Source organism: Thamnophis sirtalis, unplaced genomic scaffold, assembly GCF_051295495.1.
Source record: "Thamnophis sirtalis isolate CommonGarterSnake01/CBP01778 unplaced genomic scaffold, rThaSir2_p1.2 scaffold_8, whole genome shotgun sequence".
Classification (NCBI taxonomy): domain Eukaryota; kingdom Metazoa; phylum Chordata; class Lepidosauria; order Squamata; family Natricidae; genus Thamnophis; species Thamnophis sirtalis.
The window spans coordinates 34326444-34353258 of NW_028261388.1; the positions used below are offsets into that span (position 1 = coordinate 34326444).

The 26815-nt window shown below is 35.2% G+C and overlaps 1 protein-coding gene and 1 long non-coding RNA gene across 25 annotated transcripts in view; one reads left to right on the forward strand and one right to left on the reverse strand.

Moving 5' to 3' along the window:
- Window positions 1–649: 649 nt before the first annotated feature.
- On the reverse strand, window positions 650–21388 carry LOC148044358 (uncharacterized). Its single transcript, XR_015697478.1, has 2 exons — window positions 21263–21388; window positions 650–856 (listed from the first exon to the last, which is right to left on the reverse strand). It is a non-coding gene; the product is annotated as an uncharacterized LOC148044358 (long non-coding RNA).
- Window positions 21338–26815, forward strand: part of BBX (BBX high mobility group box domain containing) — a 123211-nt gene continuing 117733 nt past the window's right edge. For 7 of the 24 annotated variants that reach the window (XM_087721419.1, XM_087721412.1, XM_087721425.1 and 4 more), the window contains exon 1: window positions 24467–24539. Coding sequence is in view for 5 of the 24 variants with exons in the window: in XM_087721406.1 (XP_087577532.1) it covers window positions 24478–24539 (62 nt within the window). In the remaining 19 variants the exon portion in view is untranslated. Of the gene's footprint in view, window positions 21473–21649; window positions 21882–23703; window positions 23838–24466; window positions 24540–26815 lie in introns of those variants that run through there. The other 17 variants (XM_087721416.1, XM_087721409.1, XM_087721423.1 and 14 more) reach the window with 13 other exon arrangements.

Below are 26815 nucleotides of genomic sequence, written 5' to 3' on the forward strand. Positions count from 1 at the left end.
ACTTGACTAACATGAAACATATGACACAGAATGACTGATTTCCTGAATCATATACAGGTAGTTAAATACACCTAAGAGCTACTGAAATTAAAAAAAAACAAAAAACTATTTGTGCCAACGTAATTTATCACATAATCATAGCTCAGGAATACAAATGTGTTAATTATCCAGATTATAGTAATAAAAGAGTTATCTAGTGTCTGATTCCAATGTTTAGAAAAAAGTAAATGTTACAGTTCTTCAGAGGAGATTATTTCAGATAACAGATAAAGAAGATGGATTCTTGAATTGTTTAAATATTTTTTACATATTACAATTCAATTTTCTATGAATAAACTGAGGCTAAAATTTTCTTGATAAGACACTATTTGGAGTAGAGTGCAGGACTGTAGTGTATAAGATGGGATACATAAATATGAGTTACTATCAGGAATTGACAAATACTCTGTATAAAATGCCACTACTTAATTTCAAAATTATAAAATGAAAAAAATATATTGATTAACTCGTTTCATTTTTACCCTGCCCTTTCTCATTAAAACAAAAATAAGAGGTGTATATTTTGTATTAAAATGTCTGGGTTTTACTTAATTTTGAATGATACTTGCTTTAAACCTATAACTGCTTAATAGAACAAAATATACTACTGTTGTAGTTGGTTATTATTCAATTATTTTGTTAAAATTTATGAGCAGGGAAACTTGTGCTTATGACTGATTCTGGCTTTTAAACAACGTCCATTGTAAAATATTTGAGGCTGCTGGTACTTCTGTGGTAGAAAATGACAGCTGAACTGCCTCCTCAGGAATGGGAGACATCATCTAAGCTGATTGGGGTTCAGGAGGGGTCCAGAAGCCTGAAGATACAAGCAGAAAACCAGAAATCAACCCATGTGTCCTCCAAATAACCATTCCTTGCAACAGGTGGATTGGGCAGCCTGTAAGCAGAGGCCTATCTCAAGTTCTAAGCTGTGATGAAGCCAGGGGGAAAACGAACATTAAAACAGACATCATCATTCATTTCTAAGACACTTTTATAGTCTTATATTAATTAATAGAAGAGAGACTTTCTTCAGACATAGGAGGAAATTTGTTATTGGATTTTTAAAACTTTTAAAATTTATTTTTGATGAATTTGGCCTGTAGAATTGAACTCTGGGATTTCCTTTGTGATAAGACTGCTTGTTTTTTTGCCTAACCTTATATCAATTGGAGAGGAGATATAACCAATGTAAGTTGAAAAGTTTCCTTTTCCTTTTTTTTCTCATTTCCAGTGGTGCTCCCTGCTGTATTTTTTTTCTTATTCCATTCATTTTTGTGGACACTAGATGGTGCTATGATAAAGCTATGTTGATTATTGTGGGGAGGGCTGTGTGTGTGTGTGTAAATGTGTGTGTACATACACACAATTGACCCTTACCAAATGGTTGCAAGGATGATTTAGAATTTTTTTACAGGCATGTTTGCAGAAATTACACCAAAACTGACACAATTTATAGAAGCTAAATTTGAGATGTTTGAAAAAGAAACTCACAAAAATTACTGGTGAGGTAAAACAAGAAGAGTTGATGTTTTGGAAAACAATGCATATTAGATATGCTGAATTAGAAAAGAAATTATATAATATTGCATTACTTGAACACAGAGGAAAGGAATATTGCCTAAGGTGGAAAGAGCTCTATCAATTCAATTGTACATTCAAACTGAAATAGTTATCTCTTTATACCGATTTCTATGCAGCTGGCCTACTCCTATCTTTAGTAAGTATTGACAGTACAATTCATAGAATTTTGAGACCAAATAGCCATAAACTAGTAAAAACTTTGAAGTTGCCATCCAGCACATCAGGAGTGGCATTTGGGGAAGGCTCAGAGAATTCTAATAGGATAGATAGATTTGACCACAAGTTCCTGAATTCCCAGAAAGACCAAAGCAATTGATAAAAATTATTTATTTCATAGTGATCACAGCTAATCAGAAATAGGTAGTAATCACATAAAAATAACATATCCCCAATGTTCCCTGTTTGTGAGCAGCAGCAGCTCATAATCAATCCTTTTTTACTAGTAAAATCACCATTACCACCACTCTTTGACAATATTCCTGAAGAACTGTTGGTAGTGTAATGCAATCTATCACTGGCGGAATTGTGGAGTATCCGGTTATTCTTGAAAACATATCATAAAATAACCATTCATTTCTTCTTTGAAGAAAATTATGAATTCCAGTGTTTTTTATGATCAGTCAGAGCACAGATTTATACTCAGTTAATTTTCAAACTACATTAGTAAGTAACAGATTTATTGTTTGCAGGAACAGTGTCAGAAACAACTAAACAAGAAGAAGGAAATGCATACCTTTCCTACTTAACATATAATTTGAAGTTCATTTATTTCTGTCGTAATCCGGTGCAATTTATAAGACCTATTTTCCTGCTATCAATCTATTCATATATTCACATACTTTTTGAAGTGCCACCTCAGAAATATAGAAACTAAGCAAAAGAAGACAGGATCACTCAGATGAAATCTTCTTTCCTACTTAACAGGTGATCAAAATGTTGGAGGAGTCATATATTTTGTTAAAGAGCCAAGGTGGCGCAGTGGTTAAATGCAGCACTGCAGGCTACTGCTAGATCAGCAGGTCAGCGGTTCAAATCTCACCGGCTCAGGGTTGACTCAGCCTTCCATCCTTCCGAGGTGGGTAAAATGAGGACCCAGATTGTTGGGGGCAATATGCTGACTCTCTGTAAACCGCTTAGAGAGGCCTGAAAGGCCTATGAAGCGGTATATAAGTCCACTGCCATTGCTGCTATTGCTATTGCTAAATAAGGACAAGCTAACTATCCGTTGACTATACTTTGCAGCACAATTTCAGGAAATGGAACTGTGTGTATTTAGAAATCCTCTGACCATTATGAGAACAAATATTCCTGCCTTACACATTCTGGAACTGGAATCCTATGCTAAGAATGTTGGCAACAGAATGTTTACATGGAAGTAAAGGTTCCAACACACTATTTCCTAAAAAATGTATTAAATTAAAAACAAAAACAATAGTATTGCATTAAGGATTAATGTAGGCAGCAAGAGAAGAAGACAACTACTAGAGTTATGATTCTACAATAAAAAGCAGGACAGTTATAGATACAAAATCCAAAATGCCTTCTGTCACAATTTCGTTAAATTTTCTTCCTATGAAAAAATGTAAGATAGTTTATCTGAGAGCATCAATGTTTACATACGAGTTGTAACCAAGGTAAAGTACAGATTTTTTTAAAATCTCTATTCTCTTTTTTTTAAATCTCATATTCATGTGTTATTTCTTTTCTCCTCTACTTTCCCACCTTTTAATTTATAATTTGAGACCACACTCTAAGTTTGCTAATGAGTTTTTTTAACCACTGAGTGATCTCTGTTGTAGAGAAGATTTGAAAAGAAAAACTTTATGCATAGAAACTTCATAGGAATTGAATCTTCTTATTCTATAGATGACATAACTGTTGAATAACAATTTACTTAAATAGCATTTCCCATCCAAACATGTACAGCCAATTCTATAAATACCAAATAGTTATTTCAACTGTCATATCAGCAATACAAAGATGGAAAACAAATATAAACTGGAAAACATATATACTAACAGACAGCCACTAATTATATAAAATATATAACTGGGAATCAGATGGCATATACATTTAATATATTGATTGTACAGATGTTTAGACTGAATTTGACACTTTGGTCCATCTATCAAGTCAGTTCCAAGGATCTAGAATAGACAAATCTTTTTTCATGGTACTAAAGGAATCCTTGCAAGATGTAAGCTGTTCCAAGTAAGGTTGTCTTTTGCAGTTGTCTGATGGTGATTTGATCAATGTTGATGGTGTTCAAGTGGTACTACAGATTGAACCCAAGGTGCCTATTACTGTGTGTACTAACCTTGCTTTCTTTTGCTATGGTCAATAAAACTTCTGTTTGCAGTTCTTTTGTGGTTTTCTCCTATGCTTTTTCTTCTATTCTGCTCTCTCCAGGAATTGCAATGTCTACGGTTCAGACTTTTTTGTTCTTCTTATCAACAATTGTTAAGTCTGGGATATTGTGTGGCAGATACTTGTCTGAATTCTAAAGTCCCAGAGCACTTTAGTTATTCATTTTCTATTACTTTATTTTGTGGTCTGACCAGTTCTTGCTACAGACAAAAGGTATTTCTTGCAGATATTTCAATGCCCCATCATTGCTGCTTGTCGTGCCATTGTTTCTACTCATCTGTGCTATCTTCTTGCAGCCACTAATTAGGTGGTCCACTGTTTTTCAGCTTCTTTGCATAGACGGTAATTCTGTTCGTTGCATGATTTTACCTGCATTTGTTCTTAAGGCTTGGTCTTGTGAAGTCCAAATTAGCCCTTCTGTCCTTTTCCTCAACCTTCTTGCAATTAGCCATTTGTCAGTCTTGTTATCTGTTTTGCCTGCTAGGTGTTTTTTTTTAATATACTGGCAATGCAATACTTTGCTTTACCATGTGTCTTTTCTATTCTTTATTTGGTCTTTCTTACAGGCGAGCTTCCTTGCTCTCTCTTTCGTATTCAGTAGGCCTTCTTGGTATATCAGTTTCAATGCATCTTATTCACTGTCCTTCAGATATTCTTCCAATCCATTATCTTTATTTTAAATTCTATGGTTGGTTGTTATATATATTGTATTTAGTTTGGTATTTTTTGTATTTCAGTCCCATTTTTTTCCCCTGTACTTTTTACTAAATCTTGCAGATCCTTCATATTTCAGCTATCAGAGTAGTGTCAACAGCCCAGGGCAGGTTATTGATCACACCATCTTCTTCTGACCCTGCATCACTTCAGTACATAGGTGCAACATGTTTTCCATATTGTATTCCATTTATTATTCTCTTGTATTTTTTCTTTCTTTTTCATTAACTGATTTATTAACCAAGTGGTTTTCAAACTGTATTATAAGCTAAACCTCAGGTATTCCTCCTGAAATAAAATTTCAGAAGGTAAAAAGGCTGACCCACTTGCAATAGGTGATCATTGGATACTGAACATTTTCTAGGACACATTCTCAGTGTTGTTTAAAGCAGTCAAACTACATTCAACATGAAATCCATATTTTAAAAAGAAAGTATGCATTTTCATAATATTGTTCATCAAAACACTAACACCTTTACCTGGCCAAATAAAGCTAGTTTACCTATGTATTCAGAATGTTTTATTCTAATATGCATCACCATATATTTGTTTCTATGTTATTGTAACACTTATTTTTCTAATCTGATTTAGATTGTGAAGGAAGGGATAAAGAAGCTATAAGCTATAGATATATATTGGAGAATATAGGTGTAATAATCTGCTAGTCTAGTTAAATTTTGCCACCAACAGCTGAGACATAATTAGTCACCAACAGCGTCACACTGTTCAAATAGGGAACAGCAAATATATGGAAATTACTAGCCATTGTAACTGTTTTTATTATTTTCAGATTAAAACCCATGTTACTTATTGTGTAATAAACTTTGTTCTATCTTTTTATTTAACTTTTTTTCATTTCTTCTCTATATAGCATCCTATATTCGTATCATTTCTTTTTCCATTTCAATTGCCTAATACCTCTACAGATAGTGCTCAACCTATGATTACAAGTGGAACCAGAATTTTGGTCACTAGAACAATGAACTCATTACTGCATCATTTAATGACTGCTATCCTGTCACTTCTGGCTGTTGTTGTTAACTGAGTTCCAATGCTGATGAATGCCACTATACAGGACAGTCAAAAGGACATAGATCAGGGGGAGTAAGACAGGTGGGGAAGTTGCAGACCTGTAGTCATAACTGTAGGCCGACTGACAAATGCCTGAATTTTGATCATGTGACTGTCGGAGCACTGCAAGGGTGGGTCATATGTCCATCTTTTCAGCACTATCATAACTTTAAATGGTCATTAAGTGAATAGTTATACATCAAAGATTACCTATAATGGCAAGGTTGACATCACCATTAGCCAATCAATGTTTCCTCCAGTCAATGAATAGGAGAATACAAAAATTGTAGTTCTGTCAATGCCATGGCCCTTATACTGCAATACAGAGGCTACTGTTTGACACACATTTGTGCAAATTTAAATGCAACTGATTCCAATAAAAATCATATTATGATGTACTATGAAACATTTTATTCTTTCAATTATAATTCTTTATCACATATTTTTAATCCTTCATTTCTATGTATGTTAGAGTAATTGAATTACCTATGATCAATTTGATGCATTAATTACAGAATAAAATGTTATTAGAATAACAGAAGGAAAGAACTAAAGTTATATATGCCATCTGTTTCCTGTTCAAAAACCACTCTAAAAAACCAATTAAAAATGATCCGAGAGGAAAGGAATAATGAATCTCTTACTACCATTTCTCTACTTACCGTAAATGTGTAAGGCTAGATAAAACATATCGGAAACGATATGTGCTCCTCTAGTGCAGCTTGAGTGAAAACAAACAATGCAACCATTCCTACTTAATTGTAGGAACAGCAACACAATACCTGCATGGAAAAATTAATCAGGAATCTCAGATAATACATAGACAGTGCAAAGAGATGGAGGAAATAATGGTGCAAAACAAATGGTCACTTCTCACTCAATGTTTCTAGGACATAACTTAGCCAAACAAAATCTAACAATAAGTGAGCAAGCATTTTCTCACAAGCAGTACCGTATTTTCACCCATATAACCCGTAATCATTAAGTCTAACAACAATAGCATGACTACTACAGAAATCCCTAGAGTGGATCTAAAAAAATAATATTTTGGTTGAAAATTTTATCAATGGCATTAAGTTTTTCCCTCCTTTTCAAAAACTGCCACTGAGACCTGCTCTGTCTTGTTGGTGCCAATATTAATTTCCCATCCTCCAACCATAAAATAATAAAAGAACTTTTAAGACTTTATGGGCACTGTTATATCTGCTGGAGAACACATTCTGAATGCAAGTAGGCCAAGCAACAAAATAATATGCAAGAATATTTATAAGAAAAATACTATAAATTGTCAAAATCCAGATAAAAACTATACAGAAAGGTTGCGACAGCAAATGACCCATGAAGTTCTGGAAAACCTCTTCAATGATATTAAGTTGAAGGAGTTCAAAATAGAGGAATGCACCAAAATTCCTACATAGCAATGTGAGAGATGTGCAACGTGATTGCTGTTTAGTGAAGTATTTACTGACAATTCATGCAGTTCAAAATCATGCAATTTTAATAGAATATAAGAAAGATTGCTTTGTTTCATGGGCACATACATTCATTTTGTGCAATCCTGTTTTTGAAAAAGACTAAATGTTTGGTGTTGTTTACTTTAGATTTCCTTTATAGATCAACAAGCCCCTTATAAAATTCTGATAATATTCATATTTAAACATTCCAAAATTCCAAAAAGCAACTATAACTATAGTATTTACCTTTTGTTTGGCAGTGTTATTCTGATATTCTGTGAAATATGGTTGTATTTCATAGGTAGTTATTACACTAGTGACAAGCACATATTTTTTCTATCTGAAATATTTTTTGAATTTGGTATGCATTCACTTTCTGTTTTATATATATATAAGTTCTCCTAAAACTGTTTCTGGGAGAAAAAATGTAATATTACTAATCCTTCTACAATTTGGGGAAAATTTACTTTTTTGTTGTTGTTTAAACTTTTTGCTTAATTACTGGTCTTCTGGCATGTACATCTACCACAACCAAGCTCATTTCCTTTAATGAACAAGAGGTTGCTGTTCATTCTGGATCTACCTTTGGATAAATTATAAAAAGAAATTTTAAAGCAAAACTTAGGAACACCAACATAGCTATCCCCTGCAGCAAAGCAACCCACCATCATCCAGAATTTTGAGCTACTGGTGCTGTGTGTCAAGCCTTTTCTAAACATAATGTAAAAAACACTATACATGTAGTTCTCAAGTTCCGGCTGTAATTGAGCCATCATGTTTATTAGATCCTTCACTTCTTGAACATACAAAAAAGGCCCTGACTGTGAGTCTTGCTGGATCTGTTGTATATCCCTTGAGTGTCATAGAATAATATGACAACCAAGTAAAAATAAAAGGACACACATTCTACTCTGAATTGATCTAGACGTAAGGTATGTGGAAACAAGTAGTATGTTATCTGTAGAAGAACTTCAAAGCTATGACAATTACTCTATTTATTCTGAAATATTGCATTCCAGAGCAATGCTACAGGTATAAATGTATTTAATTAAGTAAATAAAAAGTAACCCAAAGCAGCAACAAATTGCTTATGTTTATTTTGAAATTAGGAAAAAATATTTCAAATTCTATATATTTTGCTAGCAATTATAATACTAAGCCTGTTATGTGGCTCGACATTGCACAATAAATACCAAAGAAGCTCTGCATCATTCATTTAAATCAGCTCAATGTGCAGAAAATGTGCTTTCCACATTTCCAGTATGGTGGTGGCGGTGGGAACCTTGGCCAGCAAATGCCTCAAAATAGAACCTGTTGTGATTTCTGCTGAAAATTTCAAATAATTCTCCCTCACCAAAAAACTTCTAGTGTGTAAAGCATTATGTCATTCCTAAAAATATGTTTCCAACTGGCAGACCCATTAAAGTACCTAAAAAAGTATTTACAGTCTCATAGATGAAATGTGTTTTATTACCTTTAAAAAATTGTTACATACTGCCATATTGGGTTGACAAATTTTAGCACAATCCTGAATATATAATGTTCATAAACTAATAGATGAGTCAGAAGAATGAAATATAATTCAGAGAAATCAATAATTAATGACAGTGATCAGTTTTCTATTGTAGTAAAACAGAAGTATCTTCATTTAAAAAAATGAGGTATGAGACATTGAAAGAAGTTAAGATATTTTTGCTTAACTTATTGGTTTTTTGGTATGGAAACTAAGAAAAAAATGTATCCAAGAACCTGCTTTAATTTTCAAACTCAGAGTGAGTTTGGTCTAGTGGCTTGAGGCTCCAAACCGGGTATGATGAATTCAAATTCTACTGTCAGGCCTGTAGTTATGTTCCTTTTAGGATCTTTGGCCTGCTACACTTTATTTTGTTTCACTATGCTGTTTCATTAGTGTAGTAGTTGGGAGGGGGAAATAGAAAGGAGTAGAATAGTGGAATGTGTTGTTGTCATTCTTTTCTAGAAGCCAAGGTCATCTTTTGTCTCTGCACCTGACCGGAACCAGCTGAGTGGAGATGCCAGCGTGACCAAAGAAGATTGGACCATGTGATGGATTTATGGATGTGGGGATAAGATCATGAACTTTCAACTGGGTGGAATCCCAGGAAGTTTTTCAGATTTGGGATTCTACAGATGTACCAAGATGTCTGACTTATTAAATTGGAACTTTAAGGATAGTTTTGCTTTGGACTCTGATTTAATTCTGCATGATACTTGGAACGCTGACACCTACCTTAGCCATGAAAGCCAGCCAGATGACCTTAGGCCAGTCTTTGTCATTCAGCTCAATTGACCTTGCAGAGTTTTGTTATGGGGAAAGTATGAAGAGAAAGGTGTGTTGGACCTGTTTGCTGCCTTGAGTTATTTGTAAATATAATAATGATAGTAATTAATTAATTAATTAATTTCCTATTGTTGCAGTATCTTGAACAACATTTTTAAGCTGCGTATTTGGTAACTGGTTTGCAAATATATCTGTTAAATTACAGTAGTTTATCAGGGTAGGAATAATGATGGAGCAACATACATGAAATGTGCTCTAACAAAAATGTTAAAGAAATACAACATGGGGGAAAAAAACCACAATATATGTCATTATCAATCAATACAAAGGAAATATTTCAGATACACTTTTGTAATGCAAATATTCTTCAAATATGTATATATTTCTAATACATGAATACATCTATCTTTTTTAACCTCACATATTCTGCATAAATGAGTCCCATGTATAATTATACTTATGTACATAAAGTCTGCATCTATCTATAGCCAATCCACTCATAAGTGGCAAGTGCAATGTGAGCTTCAATACATTGAATAACTAGAGCCAACATTTATATTTCCAATACTACCTTTAGCCATAGTAAGAGCATGAATAACCCATTTACATTCTCCTGTTATCAAATTCCATGTATTAAGTAAATAGATCAAAACAATAGTATCCTTTGAAAATTTTAGCTTTTGTCACACAATCATCATATAATTCACTACTTTTCCCAAGTAAGTAGAGGACAGTGTAGAACATATGTTTTAAAGAGATGTCTTCTTATTACATTTCAAAGAAAATGCTGTTTTTACTTTTCTTTACAAATGTAACAGAGTTCAATAAATTCTACGGTAAATATTATTTTTATTATATGTCATAATTTGAGGTCCACTGACTTACTATAAAAGTTAAGACTCTCTTCCATTGTCTAGATAATATAGGAATCTTGACTTCTTTATTTGACTCATTTCTTAAATCAAATTGATTTATTAATAACTAATATTTATAAAAACTCATAGGTTTTTTTTTCACTTTTAAAGGATTGCATAAGGTCTTCTAGTGTCTCAGATGCTGAAAAAGCTGGTGGTTTAAACAAAGTTTTTAATAAATGTTAAAACTGTAGACATTTCCATTGGGTTATACCTGATAGACATTTATATCTTAACCTGGAGAATCTTAAAATTTAACCTTCATTATTAATTGGTCCAAAATCAACATTCCTACTTCCATCTAATTTTTCCAATTCATCACCTTTATCTCAATTTTTAAGGTTGGATTTTCCCATAAAGTCAATTCTAGGAAAAGGGATCATTTTTTATATTAGATATTACATTCCATAACTTTCTAACTGACATAACTGTTTCCAGAGATGCTTGAGATTTAGTATGTTTAGATCCCAATACTGTTCATCAAACCAAAGGTGGCATATATAGTGTTGGCTAACTGATTTTTGGTTTCCAGTATTTAGCACTTGATAATAGGTCAGCATGATAATATAGCTATAGATTTAGAAAACCAAGTTTTCTCTTATTAAATGATAATTTCAGTTTCTGTAGACATTCTTGGAATCTAAGCACCTCACAGAAATTTTCTAAACAAAGAATTTATTTTCTGAAAATATTTTCCAGATATATAAACTGGAATTTCTCTCAGAATATAAACTAATCTTGGATTAATAATCATTTTGCTGGGATTCACTTTTGCTCAAATAGTAACGTTTGACTAGCAACCCACATCTTAATTACCACGGATTCCATGTGGGGAAGTCTTTGGTGATAGCTAGGAAGAGCCAATTAATCTAAAATGATCAGGACAATCCCATCAGATTGTAAAACCAATTTTGAGATTTCTACACTGGCTTCTTATTATCTTCTAAGCCCAGTTCAAAATGTTAGCCATTACTTACAAATCTCTATAAAGCATAGCACTGTGTTACATCAGTCAATGCTCTGCCACAGATAAATCAGCCCATTCAGACAGCTAGAGAAGACATTTCTAAGGGATCCCTTTATGCCCAATCTTCATGGAATTGTACAAGATGGAAGGCCATCTTTGCGCAGCCACTGTATTGCTGATGTTAATCCAGGAGGTTTAACCAGGGCTTTTCCTTCTTGCATTCAGGAAAATTGTGAAACTTTGCCTTTTCAATATGCTTTTGGCATACACTTCATTATGTGTATATTTTGTTGCATTTTAAATGGAGTTTTATTTTGTTTTTGTACTACTACTGATTTGTTTCACTTGTACATTACAGAGTTATTAACTTGGGATGGTTAAGTAGATATGGTATTTAAGTAAATCAACTGATAAATATTTTTGTTGGGCTCATGATATATTTATTCTATGAATCAACAGGAATACACAATTCCATACACTCGAGACAGTGATGCAGTTCCCATAATCCATAATTGGTTAACCTACCACAACAGATTATAATTATTGGCCATGCTGGCAAGAGTGATGGAAGTTGAAAATCGTATCAACTAGAGAGCACCAAATTGCGGATACCTATTTTAGAATATTAAAAATGTCCTAAAGCACAAATAAAAAATTGTATTTATAGCAGGGATATTTCAAAAATTTGGTATTTGCAAATTTATATGAAAAATCTATATGAAAATTCTGTAGAAAGGTATAAAAGTATTTTTAAAATAAATGTAATAAGTATAAATGATAAATATAAAGAAATAAATACTACCATGCCTATATCAAATTAAATTGATAGCTAAATTCTTTAAAGTAAATATAATATTATGTTTAAATATTTGATTTATATTCCACCTTTTCAACGGAACTGTTTTCTGTATATTAATAATAAATCCTTAATTATTAAAATACAAAAGAGAAAGTAGGTTTTTTAAAAAATATATTAAAACACTAAAATTAAGTAATCATTTCAGGATTAGCCTGGCCATGAAGTACATTTTACTTATTTTTTTTTTCAAACAGAAAGAATGGGAACCAAATACAACTCCTGGAAAAGAGAATTCCATGATCTGAGAGTGATGCAGGAAAAGGCTTTTTCCCAAATGAAGTCTGGCAGCAGAGGCATTTTTATAAGAGTTATACTGCAAATGCCTGACAGGTTCATAAAGGCAGAGGCAGTTCCTCAGAAAGCTAAGCTGTAGTATCTAATAGATAATGAAAACATGTATAGATATTTAAATACATGTGCTACATGAACTTTGTATTGTGTATCTGCTAGAAATCCAGCAATCACATTTAACACTTGATTGCAACTTTTGATTACTGTTCAAAGATAATCCCAGTTAAGTTATTTGATATTAAAAAGTACTTAATTTTCTTTTTTAGCTAAACTTTTAGGTGGTTTTGTGACTTCCTGGATTTTTCAGAAATAGGTTGCCATTGCCTGCTTGTAGAGAAGATGATGGTAGTTCCACTCTTGAACTAATATCTGTGTCTAGTACTTATGATTATCTGGCTGAGGCGGTTTAAGCTTATACATAACAGCAGTGGGGACATTGTATCACCTTGATGTATGCTGCACTTGATGGCCACTTGTGTAAGCAATCTTGATTTGATTTCCAGTATTGTCTGCCACATCCCATTGAATTCTTGTGGAAGATAATTAGTGTGCTCTTGACCTTTATAGTGCCAGGCATTTACAGATCCATGTGTGTGGCACTGAGTTGTAGGATTTCCTGTAGTCAATCCTGTAGCTTGCTGAGAAGACAAAATGTCCTCTCAGCGAACCGGTAGTAAACCGGTTAGAAAGCCACCACTGTTTTGCACCAACTAGTACATCAATACAGTTCTGACTTATAGTATTTATTCCTGTAAATAGAGAAGTGATAGAATTCTGAGTATCACAAGGTTGCATATAATTTGGGTATACTCTTTTTGAATGTAATATTAATAATTATATTTGAGTAACTCATGAATCCAGGATAAATATACTATAAAAATGCCAAGGAGAGCTGCATTTATATTTATCTAATCAATTAACTTATATGCCATCTCAATCAGAAAGCATCTAGGTGACTTACATATTAAGACAAAATAAAATTCCAAGAACAAATTTAATAATTGCTCGTGATTCTTCATATTTTTAATAAAAACAAATATAAATCACTCTTTGATTATGAAAGCCACAAGTGCCTGAAATAATTGTCATTTCTTTGTCCAAGAAAAAAAGTGAGGGTTACAGTGCAGAAATGCTGAGAAAAGACAAAATATACTGCAAATGTAATTTTTTAAGATATAAAATAACAAAATTTGTACCTAGCATTTGAAAAATGGAAAGATTTTAAAACAAAAGATGAGAACAAATATATTGGATCATCTATTTATATGGGTTCAAGCCAAGATTTTTTTCTATGATTGAAAGATACAGTAGCCAATAAGTTTATTGATGAGGCCAGAGCGAAATATACTACACATAAATAAAATTGGCAGGTCTGTGGATGTAACTCATAACTATGAGATTATTGTTGTACAAATAAAAAATGTGCTTCTCTGGCAGCCTTATAGCCTCTGTTTCCTGAGAATACCATGGCCCTTAATATAGCTGGTCATGGAAACAGCTCATATATGAAGCCTGCAGGCTTAGGCAGCAGCTGGATGGCTAATGCTTCACATCTCTCATAATAAAACATGCAACACTACCCTGAAAGATCATGCACTGCAGATCCACCAATGGTCACCTCAGGCCCCAGGCAAAGTGCAAAACCAGCAGAATAATGTAATATCTCATACATGTCTCAATGAAGTTAATAAACTTCAATCTGAGCAGATTTTTTTTAAAGAATCCTCTTTATTTTTAAAGGAAGATAGTACAATGGATATGTAAAATGCTAGCACAGGGAAATTTGTGTATTGAACCATTAGCATTCTTCGATGGCACCTATTTTTTTCAGGTGATTATTAACTGAAATATTTAATCCAGATTATTTGAATGTGGACTTCAAATAATAGGAAAGAATTATAAATTATTTAAAGAATATTACAGAATGATATGGCCTTCTGCAATGGACAGCCCCAGGTATTTTGCAGTACAATCCTTTTTTTTAATTCTCTACTAATAACCAATGTTATTGCACAATTAAGAGGTTTGCTTTTCAGTATGTATACCATTTTGTACATTCTATCTTTATAAAAATAGAAAATGATAAACAATATATAGTCCAGTAATGGATGGCAGGTAGGATGGTAGTCAATGTGCTGCTGTGTAAGAGATGAGATCTTACCAAATAATAATTATGTGGATGATATGACTAGATTAAAGCCTTCAGAACATCTAATTGCTGATGTTGCACTGAAATCAAAGAAAATCCAAGGCTACAGAGACAGAATTACAATTCCTGGAGAAGGGCGGCATACAAATAAACCAAAACTGAAACTGAAACTGAATGTAAAATACATAAATATAGGAAAGTCGAAATGAATAGACTGTACACTGATATTTTGGGTAATATCAGTGAATTGAGAGTGACTGCAATTAGCACTTTCAGATAGAAGATCAGACTGTTTCTAGGACATGAAAAGCAAAAAAGAAATGCTATTGCTTTTATAGTTAAGGGTATAGCAAGAACAGTATGCAGTCAATGATCACATTAAGCTTTGTGGACAATCATTTTATATGTTGATCACCCAAGTTGATGCATCAACTACCAATGAAAAATAAAAGGTTGATTAAGAGAGATGGATAGAAATGAGAAATGGACACATGATATGATTCTTATATATGTAGAATGGAATGCCAAAGTTGGAAGAAATGTAACTTACTATATGACCTAGAAAATGGAAATAAAGCAGAATGTCTTACCAATTTCAGTTAATTCAGCAACATCTTCATTTCTAACACAATCCTCAAAAAACCAAAACACCGATATACATGAACATCAATTGAATACATTATTGGTACAAAGATGTGGAAGAGCTCGGTTATAGCACCAAAGATATGGCCAAAGGCTTTATGTGAAACAGATCACAACTTCCTTGTATGTAAGTTCCAAATAGAGATAAAAGAAGAAAGTCAACCAGTTTCTATTATATGATGTTGAGCATGTACAGTAGCCACTGTTTTCATGGTAGAACATCAGCGAATCATTCTGTAGTCCTAAATCTTATTTATAGAGAATGGGATAAACTATTGATTGTAATAAAAAAGTTAAAAATGGTGAATGTGAAAAGAGATTGCCAATGCCCAAGCAACAGAACAAAGCAAAGTGGATGTCAGAACAAGCTATAGAATTTGCCAAGAAGAGAAGATGGAGCAAAAAAGACAACAGTCTCACAAAGCAACTTAACAAAGAATTTCAGAAAGCTGTTGAAAGAGCAAAAAACAACAACAACCCAGTATTATCATATATGTAAAGACATTGGACATGGAGAGACATGAACAAATAATGGTATCTTCCAAAAGGTCTCTGAACTCAGAAAGAGGCTCCAATATTCAATTGGTACGCTATGCTACTGAACTCTCACAAAATACTAGAACTAAGGCCCTATTGCCTAGAGAATAAAGCTGTTTGAAATGAGATTTAAACAAGACAAAACAAACTTTTTCAAAGATCATAATTAACTTGTCAAATTTACGACAAGTTGTGACAATGACTACTAATTTGAATGACTTTAAAAGGGGATTTGATACATTTATGCAACAATACCTATCAAGGACTATTGGTCTTGAAAACTGTTACATATGGGTTGGAGATATTATGCTTTACATACAAAACTAATGACAGGGGAACAACAGTGGAGTGTACTTTCATGCTCTACTTATAAGCCAAGAAATTTGTTCGACTACTATAAGAAACAAAATGCTCAACTAAGATGGACCTTGGCCTGATGCAATAGGGCTGCACTTCACATGATATGAAAAGAATGGACTTTCTGTATTCACCATCATATTAGAACTGAATGACGTTGATTTATGAATTAGGTGAAAAGCAAAAATCAGGACAAGACCTATCACCCAATGTATAATTTTATAAATTTTGATGTTTCAAGATACATCAGAAGCAATATGTATGTGTGAAAAAGTAGATTAAGGGATATTTTTCTTCATTGATTAAATTCTACTAAACCACTCACCATCTTTTTTATATTTTTGATGATGATATTTTTCTATGGAAGCTGTTCAGAATTACTTGGAGGCATTGTATTTTTATGGCCTGCTGGTGGTTCATAGTGATACCATGAAGTATCAAGAATTCATCTTCTATCTGGTTCAGTGTCTAAATGAAACTAATGTAATTATCCAATATTTCATGAGGCACTAATAATGCAGTGACATAACTAATTCAATTTCTTTTTATTTAAATCAAGTACTTCAGATTGATTCAACAAAATTCCCCTTTTGTCATTATTTATTAAATTTGTTTTGAAGTTTTATTTTCCACAACTGTTAACAAGGAACAGTCATAGCAATTCAGCATTTCATCAAAATGATAAAATGTGTAGAGTGATGTCACAATGCACACATCTTATTTATGAGTTTACAAAAGTACAAAAGGATCAAAATTTACATCACATTATGGAGATGGCCATCTTACCTTTATATCACATTATGGAGATGGCCATCTTATCTTAGTTAAAAAATGTTTGCTGACAACAAAATTGTTATTTAGATTCTGGCTGCTAATATGATTTATTACTATTATTAAAAATAAATATATGTAATATTTCAAATGTGTACAAAACTTTATTCATTGTCAACATTTAAATACTGTCGGTGGATAAATACTGTATAACAAAGCTTGCTACATTATATAATTTAAACTTGAGAGAGAGAGTCCTTTTTCAGAATTTTAACTAACATCTGATTTTAAAAACAATATATCAAAGTACTGCAGAGATATGGTTTGTCAAAGTAGATGTGATTTAACTCATAGACCATTGGCCAATTCCTCATTCTGAAATGATAAAAATATGTCACTGATATCTGTGGAAATGTATGAAAGTATTGTTTCTAAATAAATTTTGCCAGATATCAATATACAAGGTGGATTATTTAGATAATCATAAGATGCATCTTTTAATATTAGAATGTTTTCTTGTGAAATCTATATTGTATTTATAATATCCACTTTTATTTACTTTTGACTAAATGTGATGTGAAAATCATTAAGTGTAACTAATGTATGAATCAAATAAGCATGGTTTGTTCAATAAAACAAGAATTTATGTAAGTTTAATGTTTGATCCAATCTGTTATTTGATCACAAGAAATGTACCTGCTCTATTATAGCTATATGAACATATTTATATATGCATTTCTTATGCATCTTTCAACAGTATAATCATTCAATGTCATGTTTAAATTTCAAACATTGCCATAATATAATTTGACTGTATATTACTTTGCAATAATTTTCAGAGAAATACCTGAAATAGTTAAGCTATATTAGTTAAGTTCAATTATTTATTTATGTCATATTGCTATGTTGTTCATTATAGGACATACCAGAACATTGTTCATATTAATGGAATTATTGCTGTAACCCAGAGTTATGATATGAGTTTCCATATAGGTTTCCTAAATGTTTCATAAACATACATTATTGTCAGACACATAAGACTAATAAATAACTTGTGGCATAGCTTTTTGAAGAGTTTACTCTAGATGGTAAGATTTCACATTAGAGTTGATTATAACATGGAAAGGCAACCATTGAGGAGGAAAAATGGTATCCCCTTCTTAGGTGCATCCCATATAACAATAGCACTTAGACTTATATACTGCTTTACAGTGCTTTACAGCCCTCTCTAAGCGCTTTACAGAGTCAGCCTATTTTCCCCCAACCATCTTGGTCCTCATTTTACCAACCTCCGAAGGATTGAAGTCAGAGTCAACTTTGAGCCAATCAAGATTGAACTTCTGGCAGTCGGCAGAATTAGCCTCCAATACTGCATTCTAACCACTGCCCCACCATGGCTCAATATAGATTCAATTTATCTAGTGGTTCAATATTTTGTATATGTGTGAATTTAAGAAACATGATATGATTAATAAAATTTATATTTTTTCATAACTTTTTCATGTTTCTTTGCAAACCTGGCCCTCTGGTTTAGACAATATGCTTAGCCATTGCCAATTTAACCATGGTTTACGTAATGTAACTGATTTTCTAGTTTTAGTCAAAACTCTTTTATGATCTAAAGTATTATTTAATATGTACTAAAACTGAGTATTATTTCATTATTTTTAATAATCCAGGATCTTATATATTTTTATTTAATAAAACACTGTGACAAATTGTATTACTTTTGAAAATTCCCTAAATTTCAAGTTTTCTTTCAGATTGAATAGTGTCCCTTGAGTAACCAGTTAAGAACTTTTATGAAATTCATCCATAATGTAGATATATGAAAAATAATAACAATAATTTATTAAATATATATGCCACCCAATTCTAACAACAAAAATAAAATATAAAAATAAAATAAAAATGGAAGATGATAAGTGGATGAACTGAGGGGTCTTGGTCTCATTCCCTGGGTGAAGAGCCAGGTCTTTAGGGCTCTTCTAAGTAGCAGTAGAATAAGGGCCATGGATGCTTTAATAATTTTTATCATATAGATGTATATCAGGGAATCTGTATTAGCACAAATCTTGACATCTATAACATAATGGTAAAATAATTATTTTTCTAAATTATAATTTGTAAAATGGCATAATTTTATATGCCCTTTGGCATTCCTTCTATGTAAAAAGAAAAACAAACATTAAGAATGACACACAAAAATCTATAACCTAGAGAAACTTTTTCTATAGAGAGAATATTCTTTCTTATTTAAGTGCTAAAAATACAGGGAAGTAGTGAGCATAATATTTTACAAAGAATACCTACATTTTGAAACCAATTTATTTTATTTTTATTTTATTAAACATTTTTGTCACTAAACTTACCACAGGGTAATTCTTCCATTGAAAACCTTTCCCTAAATTTGCTTGTCTCTTAGCATCACATTATTATTATATTGCAATTTCTATAAATTCTGAGAGAAGTTGATTAACATGCATACATTGATGGTGACAAATTAACATGATAACAACATTTATCATTACTTTAATTGTAACAGCAAGAGCACTTAAGACATATACCGCTTCATAGTGCTTTACAGCTCAATTGTTATCACTAGTTAGAACAACATGTATTATGTGCATTATACTGAATAGTTGCAGAAATTTCAGAAAAAATGGATGCTAAAATATTCTCTGATATCAGACCACATGTAACTAGGTGGGTGGGGAAAACTGTGGTTACTTATTGTTGAAAATTCCTGATAGCTACTTTTCCAGTTCAATATTGTGGTGATATGGTATACACCACATTTATCACAAATAAATTCAAGGTATTCAAGCAAACTCCACATCAATATATACAACAAATTAGGCCAGTTAGGGAAGCTCCAAAATATGCCAGCAAATGCAAGTCTGATAGTGATGATAACATGTTGGTTCAATTGAACAACCATAAATTGCGGGTTTAAATTTGATTTCCAGCAGATAGCCCATGTTAGTCTGTTGAAGCATATGAAAACCTCAGTGAATCTGAAAAAAGAGCCATGCAATAAAAAGTGGACTACAATTCAATATACTAGATACAAAATACATAGGAAGGAGTTGACCAGATACAAAATATATTGTATGAAGTTGTCTGTAATTCATGGAAATTCTGCCATAATAAAGTGTCTTGCTGTAATGAAATGTCTGAATAATCATCACTGTTTTTTCCCAGCAGTGATTTAAAGGTTCCTATATAAGTATATTTTAAATCTGAATGTTGTAGCTTTCTCATCGTTTTGCTGTGCTAATACTGACCAGGAAGCTTTTGACAGTAAAGTCTCATTTCATCCCCCCCCCCTTTCTTTCATTCCTGAGGAGAGGTACTACTTCTAAGTAGGAAAGTATCCAACTGCCCGGCAGCGCCTCCAAAAGAGGCATTTGGGGCGTTATGAACTTCTCTTTTCGGGATTCTTGGCCTCTGTGGGAGCAGTCCAGCTTGGAGTCATTTCTGCAACCGCCACTAAAATTCAGTCCCGCGGCAATTGTTTACCAGCTCCCCCTCGAAAGTCGTCACACAAAGCCCTGCTTTTCCGTGGGGCACCACATGCCGGCGACCAAGAAACCCACTTCTAGGTCCAAGGGACTTGGGAGTTTATGACCCAAGAAACCCTCCCACGTCAGTTAATGGACATTTGTATGCGCGTGTACGAGCGCCCGTTTCTTCTCAGAGCCCGAGTTTCCCCTTTCTCTTCTCTACCTGCGTCCCTGCCACCAAACTGGCCACAGGTTTAGAAAAGACCCATTTCTAGGTACGTGATCGCATTTGCGTGTATCTGCGCGTGCACGCGCCGCGGGCGGGAGACCGTGTACGGGGCCGTATGTGTGCGCCTCCGTGTGAGTGTAGTTGCGTGCGTTTTTCTCTTTGGGTGTAACAGGCGAGCTGTATGGCTGGCTAATCTGTCCTTCAGACCGCGAGCCAATGGCAGGCTCTCTTCTATAAAAATGAATGTTTTCGGTCTCTCAGGCTTACATGTACTGTATGTGAAACAGTGTGCGGTGGGGTCTGTTCAGAGCTTCTCTCTTCACTTTCACATAAAGAAACACTGAGTGACCACTGCTGCTAGCGCTCTCTCTCTCTTTCTCTCAGTCTCCCTCTCTTTCTCTCATATACACACAAGTGGGAGGTAAGTGCCCCAGTCTCCCCCCTTTTTTTTCCTGAGCGACTCTGGAGATCAGGCTCCTCTTCCCAACACTTCCCTTTCTATTATTACTCACTTAAAGGCACTGGGGCAACCCCCAAGGACTCCGGCAAGCAGCTCCGCCGCCGCCGCCAGCAGCGATAGCCGCCACAACCGGCAGGCTGGACTCTTCAGAGGAAGGCGCAGACCTTTTGACGTCTTTTGCCTCTTGCCTCAATTCCCGTTCACTTTCCGCCTCAACGCTCGCCTGTCCCCTGAAACTTTGGATGGGGGAGCCCGAGAGAAGGTCAGCGGATGGTGGGTTGGGGGGTTCCGTGGTTTGTGTGTGTTGTGTGTGTGCGCGCGCGCCCGCCGGGATTGTGGGGTGGGGTGGGGGGGAGGTGGGAGAGGCGGAGGAAAGAGGTGAGTTGTAATGCAATGCATTAGGAGGAAAGGCGGTGCGGGAGGGGGACGAGGGTAGGCCAGCCAGTGCCAGGCGGCGTTGGAAAAGCAGCACCTCTCACCACGCAGAGACAGGAGCAGCCGCGGCGGCAGCAACGGAGAGAGCGGAGGAAAAATAAAATAAAAGCTGGCGCCCCACCGGAGGAATGAAAACAACCTTCCCTTTCTCCTGGTGTGTGTGTGTCTTGACAGGGGCAGCAAGAAATGAAACTTAATTGTAAGAGTGGAGGCACGGAGCTGGCGGGGGCATGTTGGTGCGTTGATTTATTTGCGTTGCGTGGCTCGTGTTTTGTGTCAGAGTGGGCGGCGAGGGGGAAGAGAGAAGCGGGGTGCGGGGCGGAAAGCCATCTAGCGGGGCTCAGTTTAGATTTATGAGTTAGGAATCGGTATTTTCCGGTACAGAACCATATCTTGCAAGCACTTTCACTCCCTCCGTTCTCCCACACCAACAACAAAATGTGCAATTATTAGGCGATTTTTTTAAAAAGGGATAGTGCGAGCCGGGTAAAAGAATAAAAGAGATTGTTGGGGGGGGGGGAGGATAGGACGTAGGAGGAGAGAGGCTGTGTCAGGATTTTGCATGAATGTGGGATTATGTTGTGTCAATAAGTTTAAGGTGGAGAGCGAGCGAGGCTGGGGGGGAGAAGAAGGCCTTGGCAGTTTAAAGTCCTATTTCTAAAGGTAAGTTGTACCACCAAACGGTCGCGATGACAGAAAACTTGCAGATTATTTGCCCAGGAAGAAGAATGTGTGTCTTGGAGGCGTCGTTGAGGTTTCAAGCAGCAGACGGGGTGGTAAACTGTTATTTGCTGCTGCGAGATCGGGTCGATGGTAAATTGCAGAAATCAGACTTGCACCCTGCTCTCTTCTTTCTCCCTCTTCTCGCCTTCCTCCCCGGTGCTTTATGTGAAACTTGCATAGCTGGATCGATCATTGGGGCTTTTTAAAAAACAAAACGAAATACAGTTGAGCAAAAGGGAGATGGAGACGGAGAACGTCTCCTTAATCCCGGGATCTAGAAAGCGGTAGGCTTGTGTTAGGGAATATCTCTGTAACAATCCGCTGCCGTTGAATGAGGAAGGTGAAATGAAACGGTGCAAAAAGAAACAGGCAACATGTACGACCGAGGGGAGTGTGTTATGTATGTTTGTGTGTGTAAGGGGGGAGGGTTGGAGACAGAAACGCTACCGTCCTTTTTCTGTCGGGGGGGGCAAAGGGGGGCGGGGAGTAAAGCAAATACCCGGGTTGCGGTCATTCATGTCACGATCAGCGTTTGGTTGATTGGTTCATTTTTCATCTTCTGTTTCCCCTAAAAAAGTGCAAGGGGCAAATTAGCAACTACTTGCCGGTAGATGTCGGAAAGTTTGTCAGAGACATGCGGGGCGGGTGAGTATGGAAAGGAAAGAAGCAGGCTGCTTAGGACGATCACTTGGCCTGGGGTTTTGAAACCATTGCCTGTCCTACTCTTGACACGTTTAGATCCCTGATCTCATCCCATGCACTGATGAGATAGGGACAGTTTATTACCCATCTAGACGCTTACTTATGTTGGGGGGGGTCTGTATGTGCGCACGTTTATGTCCCCTCCCCCTTTCCAGTCCGTTGGTCCCCAAACGTGTTAGAAGATGGAGCTACCACAGGATCCTGAGTTTCCATGTGGCTTCAGCAGCGGCACCTCTTTCTCCTCCCCGGTGGCAGCAGCCGCGGGATCATAGCTTGGGCCTGCGCGGGGGGGGGGGGGAGGAGCAGGGAAGTAAGAGCAGCGGCAGAAGGGAGGTGTTTTCTGCCAGTGTGATTCACCAAATATCGCTGGGGAGCAAAGGGTGTGGAGGAGGAACATCGGGGCAGATCTGGCATCCCCCTCTCTGGGCACCCTGGCTGTCTCTTTGACTTCTCTCTTTTGCTTCAGGCTCTCCTGCAAGGTGTTGTGTAGACTTTTCCCCAAGGAAGGTTGAGATTTATATATTGCATGACTGCCTTTCATTAAATACCCCCACCCCAGCAAGATGGACTCTCTTTTCCTCACTTCTCTTTCCCTGTGTCTTGTCAGCCTCTAAGATCGACATTTTGTAACTAAGATGCAAACTTGATGGTGACCAGAAGGGAAAAAAAGAGAAAAGCCCTAGATTTCTTCTGCTGCTCTCCATATTTAATAATCTTCTCGGTCACCCTCAGACCCCGCTGGCCCTGCCTACACTCTCCATGGTGAGGTAGGTGGCTAGTTGGGTGGGGGTGGTTTGCAAGCAAAAGCTCTTTTCCTTTTCTGTCGGCTGGTGGGAGTCAAATCTTTGTTATTTTTTTCCTCTTTCTTTGGATTGTCTTGGTGAGAAAAGGGAACAGGGATTTTAATCAGGAAGTATGCTACAATGTTGCTGTTTCTCCTCTGTAGATTTCTTATCTACAGTTTGGATTCTTTACCAGATTTTTTTTTGGTAAATGGTGGTGAAATAGTTTAAATATATAGACATCCTTGATTGAACAATTACATGTGCAAAACAAGGGGATTTCCTTCCTGCTTAGATTCTTATTTCAATGTGAGTTCAACTTTCTTGTATTTGCCATTTTGGATATATTAGATATAGTGGTCCAAGACAGAGTGAAGGAAAACAAAAATAAGTCATCCTTATGATTGCTTAGTCCCAGTGTCCTTTTATAAGCACGATGCTTCTTTTGTTAGTTATTTAGTGTTCTATTTTTTAGTTTCTCAAGACACACTTTGATTCACATTTTAATAATAATTTGATGTTGTGGAAGTTGAAAGGTGAAGCAAAAAGTTGTAAATTTGGGGTTCCATCAGCCTTACTGCAGTATTGATATTCCTTTATTTAATATTTTCTAGGTCACTATCACATGTCAAAGATTTGGAGACAGTTTAATTTTCCTGTCCTTGTAATTTTCATTTACCATTCCAGGTAAGTATGTAAACTGTATTTACAAATTACTGATAATAATAATAAAATCTGCTGTTTGGGGTCAGAGCTGCCTTATCACATTGTAGTTCTTCATAAAAATGTTTCCCATTAGCACTGTCAGCAAATGTAAAAATATACACTATATGTACAGTATGTGCGAGGTGTGTTAATACATAAATTAGATTTTGTTGAAAACTTGTTTTCAATAAATATTTTAAACATTTAGAATTTTTAAGACACAAACCTCCCTTCTCAAAGAATTTTTGTTTATAGTGATTAATATTTTGTAAGAAATGCCATAGATTATTAAAATATGCAACAGAGCTATGCAATAAAGAGTTTCACAACTATAACTAGTTGCAGTGATAATAATTTTAAAAAGTTATGTGTTAAAAATAAAATAGAGTAGACATGCCTTTTAGAACTGGGGAACAAGTTCATATGATTTAAAAACTCAGATATTCTATACAACATTGATGCTTACTGAAATTTCTCTTATATTTTTTATATTAATTTTAATTAGTTATTTTTGTTGTATACATAAAAGTTGAGTATTTCTCTCATAGTACTAATAACTAAGTCCCTACTATGATATCTATAATGGATGGCATTCTTATAAATAGACTAATGTAATAACTTTGTTGTTATTTCATCACTCAATATTAGGATGTGTGTCTTTTTAGAATTTGGGGGGAAATTTCATCTCCAAGTCCATTTCCCCCCCTATAATTTAAATTTCCTAGTGTAAATAATTTTCCAGATTTTAAATATCTATATATCTATAAAGCCATCCATCTCACTGGTAGTGATTCTGGGAAGTATACAACAAACATATAGAAATAAAATATTAAAAAAACATTCATTACTAAAAAGTTTTTAAAAGTGTAATGCATACATTAGAATAATTAGATTAGCTAGTCAACTCAAAATACCCTGGTCCCCTGAGATGACTGAGTCAGGTTTTGAGGAACTTACTGGAAGTAAGTAGGGATGGAACTAAGGGGGCGGAGGAATGTTTCATAAGGAGGGCACCATGGCAAAGAAGTCATACTGCCTCAGGCCCATCAAGTGTAATTCCTGAACAGTGGGATCCATAGCACATAAGTTCTCCTGGATTTAAAGAGCAGGTGTAATTGAGGTTAGCAGTCACTCAGATAACCTGGCCACATGGTCAAAAATAGCACCTTGAATTGGACTTAACCAATGCAGTTCATAGACCAGAGGTGTAACGGTATCCTAGAAGCCCACATAACTGAGCCACTGCATTTTGCACCAACTAAAGTTTCTGGATACTCTTTAAGGGCAACCCCATATAGAATACATTACAGTAATCCATATGGGAGGTGACTAGGGCATGACTGACTGATCAGAGCCTTCCAATTCATTAATAAGCGCCATTAATACATAACACAAACTTGTGGAAAGGCCATCCTAACCACGACTGCCACTAGCTTTTTGAGTTGCAAGTCCAGAAGGCTGCCAGATTGCACACTGGGTCTGTCTAGGGTGCCCAACCCCAGCACTAAAGAAGTTATAGTCCTATAATGTCAAGGTCCCAACCCCAAAGATTATCAGTCTTTCCAGGGTTAAGCTGAAACCCGTTTTTCCTCATGCACACCTTCATATCCATCAGGATAGGATATTTACTGCATTGCTCAATTTTCCACTAGTAGAAATAGTAATAATAATTATTAGTAATTATTGGAACGGCATCTATAGGAACAATAGTTGTATTTTAGGTCCTACAATTTTTTTAGTATTTCTTTATTTAACAGTATTTATAGCCTGTCCCAAACTTGAGAGACTCAGGATATAAAAATGGTTTGAACAATAAAAGTGAAAAGAAGTTGATAAAATTAAGGCATCATCAAAAGATCATCAATAAACTTGGTGGTTGTTTCTGAGACTTGATATTCTAAACTGAGGGCCAAACTCACACTGAATAAAATTGATTTGATCTGCTTACAAAATATAAACCAAGTTGCGCCTTTTAAAGTTCTCTGATAGATACTTCAATATGTGGGACTGCCCTGGGATGTCCTGTTACCTGATCCGTGCCCCATGGACTTTGTATAGAGGTGGGAATTATGGCAGACCCTCTCTTGATTTTTAAACCAGACTTGCAGACTTGATTCTGCATCATGTTGCTTGATATATTATTGATATGCCTCATTATGGACTATGTGTATTTGGCTCCATACCTAAATGTTTTTAAAAGTTCTTAGTAGTTCACTCTTACATGAATGAATGCTCATTTTTATTTTGCCATTTTAAAT